The sequence below is a fragment of the Synchiropus splendidus genome, chromosome 5 (assembly GCF_027744825.2).
Source record: "Synchiropus splendidus isolate RoL2022-P1 chromosome 5, RoL_Sspl_1.0, whole genome shotgun sequence".
Taxonomy (NCBI): Eukaryota; Metazoa; Chordata; class Actinopteri; order Syngnathiformes; family Callionymidae; genus Synchiropus; species Synchiropus splendidus.
Window position 1 is genome coordinate 7,370,099 of NC_071338.1, and position 17,680 is coordinate 7,387,778.

At 40.9% G+C, this 17,680-nt stretch overlaps 1 protein-coding gene across 1 annotated transcript in view; it reads right to left on the reverse strand.

Moving 5' to 3' along the window:
• Window positions 1-318: 318 nt before the first annotated feature.
• myo15b (myosin XVB) overlaps window positions 319-17,680 on the reverse strand; it is a 29,785-nt gene continuing 12,423 nt past the window's right edge. The window contains exons 25-66 of the mRNA XM_053865043.1: window positions 15,754-15,819; window positions 15,628-15,685; window positions 15,427-15,554; window positions 14,308-14,403; window positions 13,994-14,229; window positions 12,953-13,122; window positions 12,805-12,877; window positions 12,555-12,731; window positions 12,383-12,483; window positions 12,007-12,074; window positions 11,727-11,808; window positions 11,209-11,241; window positions 11,071-11,136; window positions 10,914-10,987; window positions 10,614-10,844; window positions 10,436-10,511; window positions 9,865-9,966; window positions 9,626-9,785; window positions 9,474-9,561; window positions 8,126-8,429; window positions 7,961-8,067; window positions 7,766-7,825; window positions 7,022-7,097; window positions 6,825-6,943; window positions 6,638-6,753; window positions 6,418-6,559; window positions 6,220-6,331; window positions 5,869-6,136; window positions 5,730-5,793; window positions 5,527-5,599; window positions 5,379-5,455; window positions 5,227-5,303; window positions 4,171-4,301; window positions 3,995-4,089; window positions 3,840-3,917; window positions 3,678-3,774; window positions 3,035-3,183; window positions 2,519-2,634; window positions 2,052-2,179; window positions 1,844-1,977; window positions 882-1,022; window positions 319-534 (exon numbers count right to left, since the gene is read on the reverse strand). Of these exons, the coding sequence (XP_053721018.1) occupies window positions 493-534; window positions 882-1,022; window positions 1,844-1,977; window positions 2,052-2,179; window positions 2,519-2,634; window positions 3,035-3,183; window positions 3,678-3,774; window positions 3,840-3,917; window positions 3,995-4,089; window positions 4,171-4,301; window positions 5,227-5,303; window positions 5,379-5,455; window positions 5,527-5,599; window positions 5,730-5,793; window positions 5,869-6,136; window positions 6,220-6,331; window positions 6,418-6,559; window positions 6,638-6,753; window positions 6,825-6,943; window positions 7,022-7,097; window positions 7,766-7,825; window positions 7,961-8,067; window positions 8,126-8,429; window positions 9,474-9,561; window positions 9,626-9,785; window positions 9,865-9,966; window positions 10,436-10,511; window positions 10,614-10,844; window positions 10,914-10,987; window positions 11,071-11,136; window positions 11,209-11,241; window positions 11,727-11,808; window positions 12,007-12,074; window positions 12,383-12,483; window positions 12,555-12,731; window positions 12,805-12,877; window positions 12,953-13,122; window positions 13,994-14,229; window positions 14,308-14,403; window positions 15,427-15,554; window positions 15,628-15,685; window positions 15,754-15,819 (4,791 nt within the window). The 3' untranslated portion in view covers window positions 319-492. The remainder of the gene's footprint in view (window positions 535-881; window positions 1,023-1,843; window positions 1,978-2,051; window positions 2,180-2,518; window positions 2,635-3,034; window positions 3,184-3,677; window positions 3,775-3,839; window positions 3,918-3,994; window positions 4,090-4,170; window positions 4,302-5,226; window positions 5,304-5,378; window positions 5,456-5,526; window positions 5,600-5,729; window positions 5,794-5,868; window positions 6,137-6,219; window positions 6,332-6,417; window positions 6,560-6,637; window positions 6,754-6,824; window positions 6,944-7,021; window positions 7,098-7,765; window positions 7,826-7,960; window positions 8,068-8,125; window positions 8,430-9,473; window positions 9,562-9,625; window positions 9,786-9,864; window positions 9,967-10,435; window positions 10,512-10,613; window positions 10,845-10,913; window positions 10,988-11,070; window positions 11,137-11,208; window positions 11,242-11,726; window positions 11,809-12,006; window positions 12,075-12,382; window positions 12,484-12,554; window positions 12,732-12,804; window positions 12,878-12,952; window positions 13,123-13,993; window positions 14,230-14,307; window positions 14,404-15,426; window positions 15,555-15,627; window positions 15,686-15,753; window positions 15,820-17,680) is intronic.

Genomic DNA, 17,680 nt, shown 5'->3' on the forward strand with positions numbered 1-17,680 from the left:
TATGACTTCTGCTCCTCTGAAGAACATTTTTTATATTTATTAACTTGCTTCCTGTCTTTGTTTAATCTGTCAAAAGATCTGCTTTGCCAGGCTCATGAATTGGGCCCTATGAAATAACTGTTGATACACCCCAAATTTATCCCCATAATTGATGTGTTTCACTCTGATATTACAAAAAAATAAAAATAAAAAAATAATCGAAGAAGACATTTCATGAATAATTTATTAATATAAAGCGTCTTACATTATTTCAATATATCATTTAATGAAAGCATAATTTCACTGTTAATGATTAAGTAAAAAAAAAAAAACCCAGATGATTGATTTTCCAAATAAACCATGTTGCTTTCTTAAATATTGATTGAAAATCATGCAGCCAGGACAGACACCAGTGAGCAGTGATTCATATGCAAATACAGGAGTCAGTGATCACTTCAACATTCCTTTATCAACATGCATCTGCTTAGGAGCCTTGCTGGAACCGGAGACAAATCAACTCATGATGCAAACCAGGGTATGGCACATCTCCTTGGCCTGCAAAAGAAACATGGGAAAAGTAGTTCAAATCCAGAAATGTAAATCAACACCAGAGGCTCTTCCGCTGCTGTTGGAAATGATTAACGGGCTCAGGACCTGAGACCTGAAAACGCGTCAGAACAAGAACCAGAACATAGAGTGAAGGGTGTCTTCATTTACTGCCTAAAGACAAGGTGCAATTTCTTCATTATTTCCACATTATTTTTCTATAAGTCGTCTATCTATGCATTTGCGTATCACATCATCATGTCAGCGGAAGGTGTGTGCCCCCCTCACAAACACGTAGGCAACATGAATTTAGGATAGAAATGTGTATAAATAAAAACACAAGTGTTATGTTGCACCTGCTTGAGATGAACGGTGACAGTTTTGTTCACGCCCGCTCTGCAGTAGGTGATTCCCAATGATGGCACTTTGCTGCGGTTTTTAGGGCGGTGGGTTTGCATGGACAGAATTTCAACCAGAGGAATCAGGAAGACTCTTGCCTACAGAGGGAGACATGTTGAACAAAGTCATAGTAAATTACCAACTCAAGAATCAACCACCCAGCAAACAACCCAGCAAATGACAGATTTATTTTTTCCCTTTCTAATACAGTGGTACCTTTGTTCTCAACCACAGTGCGTTCCAGACTCCCGTTCGAGAAGTGATTTGTTCGAAATCTGAATCGATTTTTCCCATTACAATTAATGGAAAAAGGAATAATGCGTTCCAAGCCTTAAAATAGGCTTTTGTATGAGTGAATGTAGAGTGTCTGCTGCAGGTGCGCTGTTCCTCTATGTGTGTGGCCGCTGCATGTGGGACGGGTTGCTGAGTGAGTGACGTCTCTCCAGAAGTGAAGAGGTGCCGGGTGCGTGTCCAGCTCTGAATGTGCGCTTCTGTGCAGTTTGGCTGTGACAAAGTAATAAACCAAGTAACGCTCTGTCCGAGCTCGAGCCGACTACAGGACATCAAACCCTGGAGTGCGCGCTCCAGCCTTGGAGAGCGAGCACCTCCCCTGTGACACTCTACCACGGTCCAGTGCGGAGTCAGGGAAGGTTTTACACCTCAATATGTAGAAAAAACAGTCAGTAAATGTAGCTAACGGGACACGTCTGTATACAGAGGCTGTATTATACACAATAACAAAGCGCGTTGTGGGTCAGCTGATCGGTCCATGCACGTTATGTTTTTTCCGGCCTTTTGTGGGGGCGTTCTTCAAAAATCCAAAGCAAAAAAATCTCGAAATTTTTGTTCAAACTCCGATTTGTTGAAGTCCGGGATGTTCGAAAACCGAGGTACCACTGTACATGGGGTCTGTCAGTACCTGTGTTTCAGGTTGCAGAAACAGAACCCCTTCTGGACTGACAGTGACTAAGCAGGGAGACGGACAGACGACGCCATGGACCCTCTGAGCCAAGAAGGAGTTGGAACCAAACAGCGGCAGTTGTCTGATTGTCTCTGGAAGATAGGCAGAATATTCCTAGTCTAGAGCAGAGCACAGGTTATTAGAGTTCAAGAGAAACAGAACATACCAATGAATTGTATTTTGGCATCTTGAGGACTGAGGGACTTCATAGAACCCCCAAGCAGTTTGTGGACCTGACCCACTCTAGCACTGACCCTCTCCTGTGCAGGCAGACACTCCTTTATCTCATTGGACCTGCACAAATGAGCACAGAGGTTACACCTTAAAAGTACCTGAAATTGACTTCCCATGGGTAAAATAAATAAATAAATAAAAGTCTTGTGGTCTAAAAAAACTACATGTATATAAAGTTTTATTGTAATTATTGGCCATTTCCCCGGAAACAACAACAATATTCAATTCTTGAATATTTCAGGTGCATTAATACTACTGTTGAGAGCAGCTTGTCTTCACTCACTCGAGCTAGCAATATGAAATTAAAAACACGTTAGACATTTTGAGTCTATAGGCTGATTCTTTCCTAGATGGTCTGAAAGGGCGCCGAATGGACTGTGGTTAAATTCGCGAACTCACTTAGGAGGGGGCGTCTCGATTCCTTTCGACAGGAGCTGCAGAGCAGCCAACACTGCCATCTGCTGGACTGAAAAAGACGGTGGCAGATTCTTCCCTGCCAGGTAGTCTTGGAGAAGCTAGGGAAACAAGGGAAGAGGAGCTGATGATGTTGATGAAGAAGAAGATGAGGATTATTATTATTATTATTAATATTATATTCACTCATTCAGGCAACATGGGACAAATAATGGCAATCTTATGAAATAATTCAGAAGAGTTGTGAAAGTTGTGCTCAGAGGGATCAAAGTGATAAGCTGTGAGTCCTCCTGATGCTCACGTTTGGGTTCAGGTTCCGAGTAAAAAGCACCTCCACCACAAATCCCATGATCTCACGGCAACAGTTGAACTTGATATCACAAAGGTCAGTAAACCAATTATATTTGTGACTACAACATTTCAAAGTGAGAGCTAGATTGTTTTGGCTGCACCACTGTTACTTTGATAGGAAGACTTTTGGAAGAGAATGGGAGAAGTTACCTGATGGAAGTGGAAGTCCACATAGAGATTGGTGTGGTAAGTCAGTGGAGTCATCCATGTGAGTCTTTTCAGCGACAGGATGATGGAGTTGTCATCCAGCACAAAGTCCATGGGGTATTCATCAGCATGGAGAGGACGGACGACTTCACCTGACCAGACAAAGGTGAGCCCAGAAGTAAGGAAGATGGTCAAGAATTTTCTCATGCCATCCCTAGTTGTGTGTGGATGTTGCCTTATCAAAAATGTACATTCTTGTTCAAACTCAAGGCAATACAGTAAAATGGACTGCACAGACTGTATTAAAACAGTACAACCCAATTTGCAAATGTACTTATGTATGTTCTTCCAAAAAGATATTATAATTTCATACATGTCCATCTTTAAAAAATGTTCATATTGCTGCATTTTCTTTAAATGTTTTCTGTAATGTTCTCCTTTCTGAACAAAGACCCCAACAACACTCAACGGAAACGTCAAGCTCCACAATAAACCCGAATTAAACTTGGGTTTATTTTTAAGTGAATGAGCAAACATAGTAAAAGAAAAAAAAGCTACTGAAATTGAAAGTGTGAGTTCTGTAAAAGTTTTTACTTATTTTTAATCACCAGCGTATTTTCTCAGAATAAAACTCTAGCAGACATACCTTGATTTTGCTGGACAACGACAGCAAATTCTTTGACTTCTTCTGGATGTGAGACGCCCATGTCATTGCAGAACTCTTGGATGACATCCACAGTGAGCTGAAGAAACAGAAAACATGGATTTTAAAATATGAGTGAGTCACTAACTTGGATATCCAACTTACACTAAAGCTATGAATCTTTACAGGGTAGTCCATCCCGCCTGGGAGCTGGAATGGAATCCTCCGTGATGTCTTGCCGGTCTGCACATACAGGCAATTCTTGGTCAGTTTAATGAGGATCCCAAAGAAGTGCAAAATGAGTTGAAGGGCAAACGCACCAGGATGGCTTCAGTCTCCACTGGGGAGGGTATGTTTCGTCGACCACCGACCTCAAGAGTTCGCTGGAGGTTTTCCAGACAGACACCCGCCAGAACTGTGGATTTAGTGTGTTGAGTAAAAGCCACTTCTTTATTAAGAGCCTATAGACAGAGTGAGCGCTCATCATGACTTCTACCTTGGTATGGGTGGTCATAATCTTGAGAGATGTTCCTCAGGTGGCTTGTGAAGAAAGGTAGAAGGCGTACAGACAGGGCGAAAAAGCCTGTAACCTGACCAAGCAGGCGCCAGCCCTGAGTGCAACCGGTCCTGAAAGAGATGTTGAATGTTAGTGCCGTGATGGTGCCCTTGATAAAAACTTCAGCCGTGGACAATAATTTGAGGGAAACAACATGTCCTTGAGATGAAAAACAGTCAATTTAAACTAAAAAAGGCAGCTGACATCTTCAGCAACTGCTTTCACACATAATGCTCTTTTAACTCAGGGTTAAATGCATGTTTGTGTGGTGCATATAAAACTCATCCACTATTATTCCTGTAAAATAAAATAAAATAAAATAAATGGCGCATATTCATTGGTCATGTCTATAGATAAATCTCATAACATTGCTTGTGTCCTCCTTGGAATAAATTTATATTACAGGTGTTGCAAGATTAGCTTGATGTCTGACATAGCCATAGTTCAGAAAAGTTCCACTGGACGCGTGCTGAGGAGCACAGTTCAACACAAAATCGTGGAGAGCAGTGATTTCAAAACTGTAAACAGTAAAGATGATTTATATTTCCTCTTTCAGCCATCATAAAAATGAAAATACAAATTAACTAAAGAGATATACATATTTAAATAGTCATGTTTCCTTTTACATTAATATTATTGGATAACAGAAACAAATAATACTTTAGCATGTTTGGTAAACCGATATTGATGATAAATACTATGAACAACAATAATATAGACTCAGGTGTGAGTAACATTACTCCATATAAGGGTCTCGGAACAAATGAAATATACAGCATGTTGGTGAAGATCTTATGTCCTTGCAGCTGAGAGATTCTCTATATCCCCTAGAATTCACCAGCCGTTACTCTTTTTGTTACGTTTTCCCTGAATAAAGACATTTTATATTTCACTAAAAACATTCAGCTACCTGCTTGTTAGCATCAAAAAGAGAAGGGTTATTGAACTTCCAAGCAGTGACAAATCCCAGTGGCATCACATTGATTCAGCACTCACTTGTTTGGGTTGTTGGTGGTTTGCTTGACTACCTGGCAGTAGATCTCATCCCGCAGCACCTCCTTCTCCTTGCCAAGCTAAACAAAACACAAACATGTTCTTAATCATACACTCTTCAGACATTATCAGCTGAGCTAGCAAACACCACTCACCAGGAGAATCTTTCTGAGACAGGAGGCTTGAGTGTTCTTCTTCTTCATGGGCATGTCACCCATAAACTGCATGATGGCTGGACAACAGAGTGGTCAATAAAACAAGAGCTCTGCTGTGTTCACTTGTGTGTGGTGTTGACTGACTTACTGGCAAAGCACTTGACTGATAAATCACTCATTTCAGTATCTTTGTAGGAAATGAGGGACTGCTGGATCGCCACCTGAGTGTTAAGGAGACAGTGAAATTGTGAAGGTTTAAATCGGAGTCTTAGATATCTGATCTATGTCTATTTAATAAACGTGAGTTTTGTATGATTAATGTAGAAAGTCAAACATATTGAGATGTCTGACCGGGGTGAACTGAACCGCAGTGGAAATTTCTTTGCCATCGGTCGGCAGCCCTGCGTTCCCCACTCTGTGGTAGCAATACAGAACACAATCACCAACCGAGATCATATTTTAAGCACATCATTCATTTAGCCATTCACACCTGAAGTGTTTCATAGCAAATCTCTCCATGGGTGGCATGTTGCTGAATTCAGAGTCAGAGCCTGGGGAGGGGCTGGATGCATATCTCTGGAACGGCTCGTATTCAGCGCCAGCTTGTGGCAGTGTGGCTGGTCGAGCCATTCTCATGCTTCTCCTCCGTTCCTCTCTGCGATCAAGGTTCATGTAATGGTAGTCTGGAGCTGCAGAGGGTTTTGTGTGGTCCTCCGGGAAAAGACCTGAGCGTCCTCCAAGGGTGCCAAACAGCCACCCTGACGGATTTAAATTTATTTATTTATTTATTATTATTTCTTTTTTTTTTCAAAATGAGGACAATACTGTAAGTGGCACTCACCAGTCTGGAGGCCTGTCATTGGGAGCAGTTTGATAATGTCACCTTTGCTGAAGCTGAGCAGACTTTTATCATCAGAGATGAAACTCCTCAAAGCAATCACGTGACCAGAGTCCTAGAGGACACACAGGTAAGTGAAAACTGTTGAAATCTAGGCAGAGGACAATAATAGTTTATAATTCAGCAAAGATCAGACAATACCTTCGTGAGCTCTTGGAGGAAGTAATCCACCAGGGCTTTGATTTGAGGAGCACGTGAAGATTGCACCTCCAGTTTTTCATTCTTTAGCTCCAGAACCACTGTCTGTGGACCGAGCAGGTCAACTGACAGCAATTCTGCAAAACTACGTTTGAGACCAAATGTAAGTATTTGAAGGTCGCTGGGAATATGTATAATATGGAATATATGGAATATTAGTTACCCGTGGCTTCGGAGGACACGTAGGTGTTTGGGTGTGATGCCAGAGGGTTTGACCACCTTCAGGAGACGGATGCCGCGGTGGGACACACCAAGCACCTCGGCATCAATGCTCTCTGCCTGTAATTTGTTTATATACCATTGGAAAAATTCGTCTTCCTTCCTTCCATCCGTGCTTGTGTCAGACTTACTTTCACTGGAAACAGACGAGAGAAGTAATTTTCCCAGTTGTCTCGGGCAGCCATGACTATTCTCTTCTTCATGTTGTCGTCCTGGATATTGCTGATGCTTGTCCCCACATTAAAGTTGGCTGTGGAGGATAGTGAGTGAGATCATCCAGATTCAGCAGAAAAAGCGGACACCAGAAAGTGAATGCAAACAATTTTACCAAGGAGGTCTTTCATCTTCCGCTTTTCCTCTTTGCTAATTCTCATGCAGCTCTCAGAGTATGTGTCCTTCATGATCTAAAGAGGCGACAGAGGATAAAAACAAAGACTAATTCACACAGGCAGCAACAGCAGTCACACAGGTGGCATCATTTTGCAGTGGTCTCTGGACCTCTGCAATAGTTTCGGTTCTAATTCTAACTTTTTATTTTCCACAAGTGGGTACGGACAGCTGTGTTTTATGTGTTTGATTGTGTTGTGTTGTATTTTCCCTTTGTTTCAATATAATCTTTTGGTTCAGTTTGCATTTCTCTCCTGGTTCAGTGACATTCTCAGCTCTCCTGTCATAGCGCGTAAATGTTCGTTCTTTTCTGGCGGCTACCCGTTCCCCACCTGAACTCAGGTTCTGCCTGGCACAGTCCCTGACAGATTATCATCCTTCTAACCCTGGAAACACGGTATCTACATGAAAACAGCATGTCATCATAGAATATACTGTGTTATAAATTACTTTCTATATATAGCAACTTCATGACTTGGGTCACAAAGACACAAATGATTAACAGGGTTGTCTAAAATAAACAAATCATTAATTATCTTAACCTCACTAACTATGAAACCAGAGCAACAAGACCAACCTATAATCTGTTAATATGCAAATGTAGTAATCCTTGAATGCAACTGTATTATTTGACAGAAAGCGTTTGTTAGTTTGTGTTAGTTACAGTATGTCACTTGACACTCACCTGCTCACACAACAGATTGAGGATGTAGGGCTGGTTGAACATGTCTTTTGGATAGAACACCTAAAGATTACATTCAAAATCAGAAGCTTGAACACATAGGATTGTGCAATGTATTATTAAATAAAATTAAAATGTCGCATTCAGTCTTTATACTACTTGTGGTTCCTGTGAGGTCCCTTTTTATTCGTTTCTCACCTCTTTGCGCATGATCACTTTCCCAGGCATTTTGGAGAAGGAGAAGTGGACCCCAGCAGAGAAGTTGAAGAGCTTGGAGGTGACCGTCTCTTCCTCTGGCATCACATCTGCAAAAATGAAAACATAGAATTCGAACAAGAGAAAGAATGGAAAAGATTTTCTTACCTAATGTTCGCGGTGAAACAGGTTCGGCTCCTGTATCTCTCCACCCACTCAGGGTCGGTGCAGGTGTGGTGGGAGGCAAGGGGATGTCGAGGAGTTCGGGCGCTTGCTGTGGTGGTGGCGGGGGAGGTGGCGGTGGTGGTGGCGGGATTTGGGGAGGCGGAACAGATGCTTTCTTGGCGCGTGATTCAAACAGATTTTCCAAAGACTGCTGCCTCAGCCTCATGCTGTTGGAGATGACTCTGCCATTAGGGCTGAAAGGAGCAGACTGGGGACTGGCAGACGGTGAAGGGGGCTTATGTTTGTTCTGCAAAGGAATTGTGAGAAAGACATTTGAACTGAGGTGAAAATAAACAGTTTTTACCGTTTACTTCCACCCACAAGAGAGTTTTACATTTCAAAGTAAACTACTACCATATCACTCAGTCATTTTACTACTAATTTCAAGAGACAACCTCTATTTGCGATATTTCTAGTCATAAGAACAACATTTTTCCACAAATGATACTACGACTACTATCACAAAAATATACATTTTACCTTTTCACATCATCCAGCAAAACAATCTAAAAACAAAAATATAACAACAAGGCAGTGGCAGCTGGTCAACAGAGGACGGTAGGGTATGTCCCTTTTTTTCAACAGTATCTGAACCTACAGGCATTTAATTTGTTTTAGAAGGAGCATTTTTTCAAATTTGGTTTATTGCTGCATAAGAAGCAAACAGATAGCTGCTTATTAATTCCTTCCTGTGGGCCTCCGTCCAGTGGGCCACAGGACAAAGTGCAACCCCCACACTGCAGTTCATCCCATGACAAGCAGGAAATTCATCCGATCAGAATCCTATAATCTGTTGCCTGTGCCCAATTTCTCTTATTCCTGAAGGTCTGTGACAGAGGAGGAGATTTAACTATTCCTCTTCTGATTCCAATAATTGCTAATTGTTATTTTGAAACAATCATGATTACTTTAAAGTTCATGAAGCAGAAAAATAGTGATGTGAACAGAACAGCGACATGTACAATAAATGAACCCAAATTTGGCTTCAATTTCAAGGCAAGACAGTAGTTTAAAATGAAAATATATCATGTTCACTGTTTTATTTACTTGTGTTAGTAAGTAGCAGTAGTAATAGAAAATAGCCTGTTGAATAGTAAGGAATGCATGAATTTCAACAGGTTAAATTTGATGTGAATTTGTAGCAGGATATATTATGGCTCCACATTAAGAACATAGATTTGAGACTCAAAAACATGAAGAAACCACCACAGCCCCCCCAGGATCTTATTCACCAGCTGCTACTACAGTTTTGGGTCAAACACTGCAACGGTGAAGCAAATCCTCCACAGACCTGCTCTGGCACTCCTGAGACGTTTCTGAGCTTTTCCAGAGCTTCTTTTTTTGGGTCATTCTTCTTAATAAAATGACCTCTCCCATGTCTGTGAAAAGAAAACATTCAGATAAATGTTTCATCCAAGTAACGCCTGATTCTGTTATGAATACCGGATGGGTTCAAAGTTTCTCGGCTCTGGCGGAGGTCGACTGTTAAACTCCTTGATAATGAGATGAATATTCCTGGTTGGCTCTGGACGTTCCTTGGGAAGAGGAGAGACAGTGGGCCTTGGTTTATTGGGTGTTTTTGGAGGTGTAGGTGGCCTCTTCACTGTAAAGAGAGGACCGTATCTTTAGTTATAGATTTCGGCATCAACACAACATATTTTTATATCAAAGTTTTGGTTTACCTGCCGGTTTGGGAGCAGTAGGTGGAGGAGGAGATGGGGGTGACCATCGTCTGGCTGGAGAGGCTGATGAACGAGGTTTAGATCTGCGTCGAGATCTCCTGCCTTTCACATATAGATGAAAGGGGTAAATATTGACCCTGTTGATTCTCAATCATTAGAATCATTAGAAACATTTCAACACAGTGATAGAGATTTTTTTTGTTGACACACAGTGTCTAGTTTTTCCAGTAATATAACTGCCAGATTTAAGCGCAGAATATCAATTTTGTGGACATCATGATTGCCACAAGATATTTTATTTTGACAGCTATCAATACTAGAAAAAAACTCAAGAAGTGATGATACCACTCTGGTGGCTTTTTGTTTTTGTTTTTTTTTTTCCATCTGTCACCAACATTTCCCTTTGATCTGTTCTTATAACTTCAGTAATTTTAACATTGCACCCAGACCACTAGAACACCAAATTAGAAACACCAGTGAGGTGGGTTCTTCTATAAGTAGCAATGGCATTACAACCACTTCCAAAACAGTTAAGCTAAAGTGGCGTGGTAAAGCACAAGGAAATACTCACCAATTTTTTGAAAGTATTCTCTCTTTTCGTCAAATGTCTGTGGATCATCAGGGTGCAGCTCCTCCTCACTGTCTGACTGTCAGTTTGAAAATAAAAAAAATCACCATTTATATACATTTGTAAATCATCGGACTGACTTCAGTTATGGACATGAAAATGAGTATTTATAGCAGCATACCAGTGGCTCTGCTAATCTGAAACTTGGGGTGCGATCAGGTGACCTTTGACGGTGGACACGATCAGGTGTAGGAACCTGTAGCTGGGTTGATCTTGGTGACCGAGGGGGAGGAGACAGAGAGCGCTCTCTGGTTTTGGGCCCTGAAGTCCTTCTTTGAAGCTGTTCCTTTTTCTGATGCTCCTTTACCTGCTGCTGACTCAGGGTCATCGCTTGCTGAGTCATCTGTTGGGCCTGCAGGAACGATGGAGTTTATAGGTAAATGCTACAGAGATGGAACGCAGCATTGGTAGGCAGTCTCACCAAGAGAAGTGCTTGCTGGTTGATGACAGCTTGCTGTATGGGATCCGTCGCTGGGGGTGCAGGGACCATCATGGCTGAGCGGGACGGTCACAAAAACGTTTTACCTCAAGAAACAAAATTGAAGACAGCATAGAGGAAAACTACACAGAAGGCACACCTGGCATGGCTGTAGGCACCATAGGGCTGACACCATAGTTGGGCATTTGAGGGGGGACTGCCATTCCTGGTGACACACCACCATGTGAGAAAGTGACCGAGATTTTCAAGTTTCAGAACATACATGAAAAACACTCACCAACTGGATAGCTTGCCATTGTTACAGGCATACCTGCAGAGATAACAAAACTTTAAATGCAACACTTACAGTATACTGTATACAAGATACACTTAATTTCATTTATTTGTATGACAAGTCACTATTTATATATGTGTGTATATATATATATATATATATATATATGCTAGGTTGTTATAAATATGCAGTTTATATTTGGGAACATATATTACCTACTTATTCATAATATTACCCCGTAATTACTCATTATGAATTGATTATTAGCATCTTAATGAGCATCTTAATGAGACTGACAATATTTTGCCCTGTAATGATCACCAAAAGATCTATTGAACAAGATCTTTAAACAATACTATAAATACTGAGTTGTTTCAATGATTTAGAAAAAAAATGTATTGACTAATAGACAAATGAAAGAGACACCTTTGAATCCCTAAGAGAATCCCTAATGTGCATGCATAATACTCTAAGTAAAAACTATATATAGAGTTCATTTGTTGTGTCATGACCTCGCTTACCAGTTGTGTACATGGCAGGCTGCATGGGTATTCCTCCTGCACCTCTCATCCTGCGGGTGAGCATGGCCACTCTGTCCATGTCCTACACAAACACACAAGAACTCACAACACGAAACGCAAGCCTCATGTTTTACAGATTACGTAACAGGATCCGGACGGAGACACACAATCCAGAACGCTTCGCTTTTAAGTAAAAAGAAAAGCGACAGTGCCATTCAAACTAACCAATCACTGATCTGACATGTCAAAATGTCATTTGCAATCAAGTTAGGATACAGACCGGTGTTCCTGGTTCGTGTACAGAGTCAAACAGTTCGTCAACATATGCCTCCATCTGTCGGCCCCGCCCTGCAAAGGTGAAAATAAATAAATAAATAAAGCCAGAAGTGTCAGCAAGAATTCTGAATGCTGGATGACATGAGACAAACAGGTAATGATTATCAATGTAACTGATGGTATAACATCATACTTTTAACAATAAATTCAGGTCAGGGTCCACATGTCCAGTTCGGACATAAGGATGTTTCCGAGGAGAGGAGCTCCTGTTTCATCCAAGCTATCATGATTTCATCCAAGTCTGAAACTATGTGAAATTATGAAACCGAAACTATGTGTGGCATGTTTTGATCTTCACCAAATAAAGGCATAAGACCCACCTTCCTGTGGATAATCTCCACCCCAGGGGTGTCCATCCAATCTTGGAGCTTGCATGGATGGTGCAGGTGGCATGTAATCGTCGTCATCCCTCATAGGCATCCTAGGAAAAAAGCTTCATTGTAAAGCTCCATTCAGTACAATTTGTTAGTTTAATAATATGTGCTACTGTACCTGTCACTTTGGTTGCTGAAAAGGTAGTCTGAGTTGGCAGAGGATGGAGTCCCAGGTAGTGGCAGCTCCTCTGCTCCAGCCAGCAGGTCCATCACAAAATCGGAGCCAAGCAGATCCAACCAACCATCATCAGTCAGGAGAGACACGGACCATCCCTGCACGGCTTCTGATACACCCCTAAGGGATGCAAAAGTAGCTGGTGAGGACTCCGCTTGAAAGAACGTAATGTTTCCTGAGAATATATCAGTACCTGTAATGGAGGAGCCACGAGGCCAATTCCTCCCCTGTGGTCCATGACTCCACCTCAGCAGTGAACTGTTCGTCTTAAAAATACAGTTCAGGAAGATGTTTGATTCAAATCCATGGAGAAATGATCTTGGGTGGATATTATTGAATACCATTGTAGGTGTGGACGTCCAGCAGCATGGCACCTCGCCTCTGGTTGGCGGTCCACTCCAGCTCTGTTGGGGGGTAGACACGGCATGCCGGGGCTGGCAGCTGGAGGGCGGTGAGCAGTTTGTGTTGGCACAGCGAACGGTACTCCATCGGGCTCTGATCTGATACATATCTGGACAGAACAAAGCGCAGATTAGGGTGTGCATGCTCAGAGAAGCATTGACTCAACAAAAATGCTTGGACAGACTTCAGGCCATGTGAAAGCTGAAGTTGATGATTAGCCCAAAATGAATTCCGGATGCCGGAGGAGGATGGATTCCACTCCACACTCCCTCTCTTAAAATCGACTTGTAATGTTAATGCTCGTAACACAACGTTTCCACTCAATTATCTTGTCTTATCTTGAATATGTGACATTTACCACTGTCTGCAAATCATTGAGAATTTGAGTATCAAAACCATTCCATCTGCTAATTCCATTGTGAGTCCACCAGAGTGCAGGTACTGGTAAAGAGTTTGGAAACACTTTACTTGAAGGTCTCATCAGTCATACATTATTAGTGCATTTAAAAGACATCATAATGCATTTATAAGGCTTTATAAAACATGTTATAAATGTTCATAATAATGTATAGTAACTATGATAATGAAGTTATGGACTTAACTTAATCTAGTCATAAAGACTCCCTAGCAAAATCTATATAACATGGCATCTTCTATGAATCTGTATTAATGCATTATGATGCCTTATTAACATATTAATCATGCATTATAAATGAGAACTTAATATAAAGTGTAAACAAAATTTTGAAGTCCATTTCCAACCGTCTCAATAAGATTTATATGCTCTCATTTTTGCATAATTTAACATCAATAAACATGCTAGCCTGTGAGATCAGAGGTCTGTGAGTGAAGATTGCTGTAATTCTGAGAAAATGTCTCTAGTCGTAGCGACTGGGAGGACTTCTTATGCTGGGCTCTCTTCTACCTTCAGACTAACTATACCTTGTTTCTTAAAAACAAGATGTAACCCGGCGACCTACTTGAGCAGATGCTTCTCCAGTGGGGGTGATGGAGTGAAGGCACTGAGACAGGAGGAGAGAAGCAGCCATCCTCTCAAACATTCCTCTGTATTTCTGAGCCCCCAGGTGTAATAGGCCAACTGGACCAGGATCTCATCTCTGAGAGCAGGATGGCTTTGACCTTTCTCAATGATGTAGTTACCCAGGACCTGCTGTTGTGCATTGCTGAGGTCTGACTCGCCTGTAAACCGCAAAATCTGAAGTGGAAAGTCACAGGCATTATCCATATGATTCTTCAGAGTTTGAACTTGAAAATAAATTCACTATTACTGCACCAGTTTGTACAGTTGCAGAGCAGTTTTGGCGTCTTCAGACTCCAGATGTGTGAGGGGTCTCTGGAGAGGGTATCCCTGAGGTTGGCTCCATGTGTCCTGGGGAACCAACCAATTAAAGACTCCCGAACTTTAAGTACTTCCAAACCAAAATGTTGGCACAGGCAATCTATTAAGATTAAGACTGATGACGTCGTCTGGAAAAGTTTCCATCCGTAAAGACATGACAAAGTCCAAGTCCAAGAGTGCCCGAGCAATTCATGTGTTGAGCAACAACAAACACCAAAGGCATGCAATAGACTCACAATGGTTGTGGGACTCCACCCCAGAATAAGAACAAGAAAATCTAAATGTATCAACAATCATATTTAAGCCCAGTCTGAAATGTAAGAGAAAACAGACAGTTTATGTGTCAGGCCAAAAAAAAGCAGTCTGTAATCAGCGCTTCAACAGGAATTATAAGTTAACAGATTGAGGTGTCACTCTTTCTTTCATTTCACAGAAGGAAATATTAGTACCTGCAGTAAGTCTTAACGTTTTCATGTTTCCCCACAGAGAAAACAAAAAAGACTATGTACATGAAGCACAAACTGCAAACATCTTCTCAATTAATTTTTTTCCTCCCTGGAAGTTTCTCAATATTGTTGACATTAATTAAATAATATTTTACAAAATCAACATGAGATCAGATTTGTATCTGAGTACAACCCAAACAGTAAAAAAAAAATTGTCCAAGTTTCACTGAAAAATAAGTTAAGATTTTGAAATAACATAGAATTTCATTTCATTCAAGTGGTCAATTTTGCATCAACCATCTAAAGCTGCCATTTAGTAAACTCTCTCTTGCCAAGAAAAAAAATGTTAATGGTAAAATGTAAAACTTAACATACTGAGACTCTGACATTGAAAACAACTCTGTCTGCTAAAAATCTTCACAATCCAGCTGAGATAAACTGATCACCATGGAGCCCCAAGATGTGTTCATAAATGTGCTCCTATATCCAGATTATAGAGTTCTCGTCCAGACTGCCACTTCCACAACAAACATTACAACTAAATGTGAAAGTTTTCAGGTTTGTATCCAAGTACAAACTCAAACACAACTTGACTTCATGGTCTCACCTTTAACATTGCCTTGACAAAGCGAGAGAACGGAAATCTGTTGATGTCCACAGGCAGCGTCGTTTTGCGTTCGGACTTCACCTGCGGAGGCATAACCTCGGTGACCATGGCTGCGGTCTGCCCAAACGCTGGAAGAGGCGTAATTATATCATCCAGATGATCACAATAATCAAGTATGAACAACACAACGTTAGATCTCACCTGACGCACTCCGGATCCTGGCTGAGAGCTCAGCCGGAATCTCCAGCGTTCCCACATCCTGACAGGAAGAGAAACCAAAATGATCAGAAATTTAAGAGCCGAGTCAACATTCAGTGTGACACCGACCATGGCTGGAGCGACGGACGTGTGACTTCTCGTCGCAGATTTTACTTTGCTTCGCTCCTGAAATTCCTAAAAAGACAGACACACCTGCTCCATTAGCTTCGTTTCCATGGTATCAATACACCACCAGGTGACTGCTCCTGTGCTATATTTAGAAACACATCACTACATATACCGCAGCAGGAATGGACTCCTCCTCATCTAGTTCCAAAAGTCCAAAGGAGTAACCTCGTGCTGGCAGCATGATTAGGAACCATCCCACCATGAATCTGTATTATGACTCCTTCAGTGTTTACCCAACACTCATAAAGAGCCCAACACAATAACGAACAAACCCACGGGTTTAAAAAACACTCCCTCTCACTCATTTGTGTCAGTTTCTTTTGTTCAGTTTCATGTACTGTTAATCATTTCTAAGATGAGCAAAACTACAAGGTATTTCCTTTTTATTTACAACAGAATGCAGAGTAAACTGACGGATTACAAATCGGTATGATTCCTTCCCATATTTAATATTTAAAACCTCTAAAACAGAGACGGCCAATAGTTGAGCTTTCATCCACCGTTCTATCGCAAAGGTACATCAGGTAAGTCATAAAAACCTAATTACACAACTTTCTTATTTGCTTCTTGGGCTCAGTGGGGTTGTGTAGAGTTACACGACTCCACCAAAGGTTTTATGTAATTATAAGAATGAAGTTCTTTGATGATAATTTAATAAGTATAATTAGTCATAGTAATAACAATGGGTAGATGGTAGACATGCTTGTTTTTAACTAGCATGCAATGTGGAAACATTTGCTTACAAATGACAGCCAGAAACAATATCCAAAAGCTAACCTTGCTATAGAAGTTGCCATGTGGAGGGAAAAACAGTTTCATCAATTAAAAGATCAAAGTTGTTATTGCTTCAACACAACCGAAAATAGTATTAAGTATTTTTGACAGTTCTATATTTGTAATGGCTGCATACAAATGTCAGATGCATAAAAGCCCACTTCATTAAAAACAAAAAAAAGAAAAAGAAAAAAAATGACATGATAATATTTATAAAATCTATACATCCTCTGTACATATCACATTTGAAGTTCCTTCAAAATGAAAATGAATTAAAAATAAATAGCTTAATGAGATGTAAACAAATACCTTTAAAATTGAAGGTTGCAAATAACATTTTTAGAGCTCATCATTTGATCTCAGTACAAGCAGCTGACATATGCATCCATCGATCAGAGTTCAGCCGTCATAAAGCCAGAACATACGAGCCACCAATCTTAGCAAAAAAATAGACAGAGGAAATGTACTGATCCTCATATGTTCTGTATTTCTGTATTGTATGTTATATCAACAGAGAGTAGCGAACATGAGCGAACAGAGAATAAAAGAGGAGTACCTGGTAGAGCCAAGGGGCAGTGGAGTCTTGACAGAGGAAGAAGAGATGTTGCCTCAAATTACACCAGCAAGGGTTGAAGTCCAGGACCAGAGTGGCTCAGGTGTAAGCAGGACGGGAGGGTGTGTGCGGGGGTGTGTGTGTGTGTACTTGTACTTGTATCTTTGTGAGAACCTGTATGAGTTTTTAATCAACGGAGTGAGAACATTTATGCAAATGTGGACAATTGTCAATCCTCAGTTTGAGGGTTAAAACAAAAAAAAATAGATATATAAATATTATAATTGGTTAAGGTTAAAGCTTAAGTTTTGCCATTTGATTTAGATGGTTAGGTTTAGGTGGAGAGGCTAGGGAAAGGGTTATGTCAATGTATGTCACATATGACATTTTGGCCGGAGTTTTGAGGGTGAAAACATCAAAATAACTGGGTCATTGTAATCGGGTTTAAGTTTGGTTCAGAGTCCTGGTTATAGTTATCCATTTGTTTTGAATGTCTAGGTTTAGGGTGAGAGGCTGCAGAAAGCATTATGTCAGTGAAAG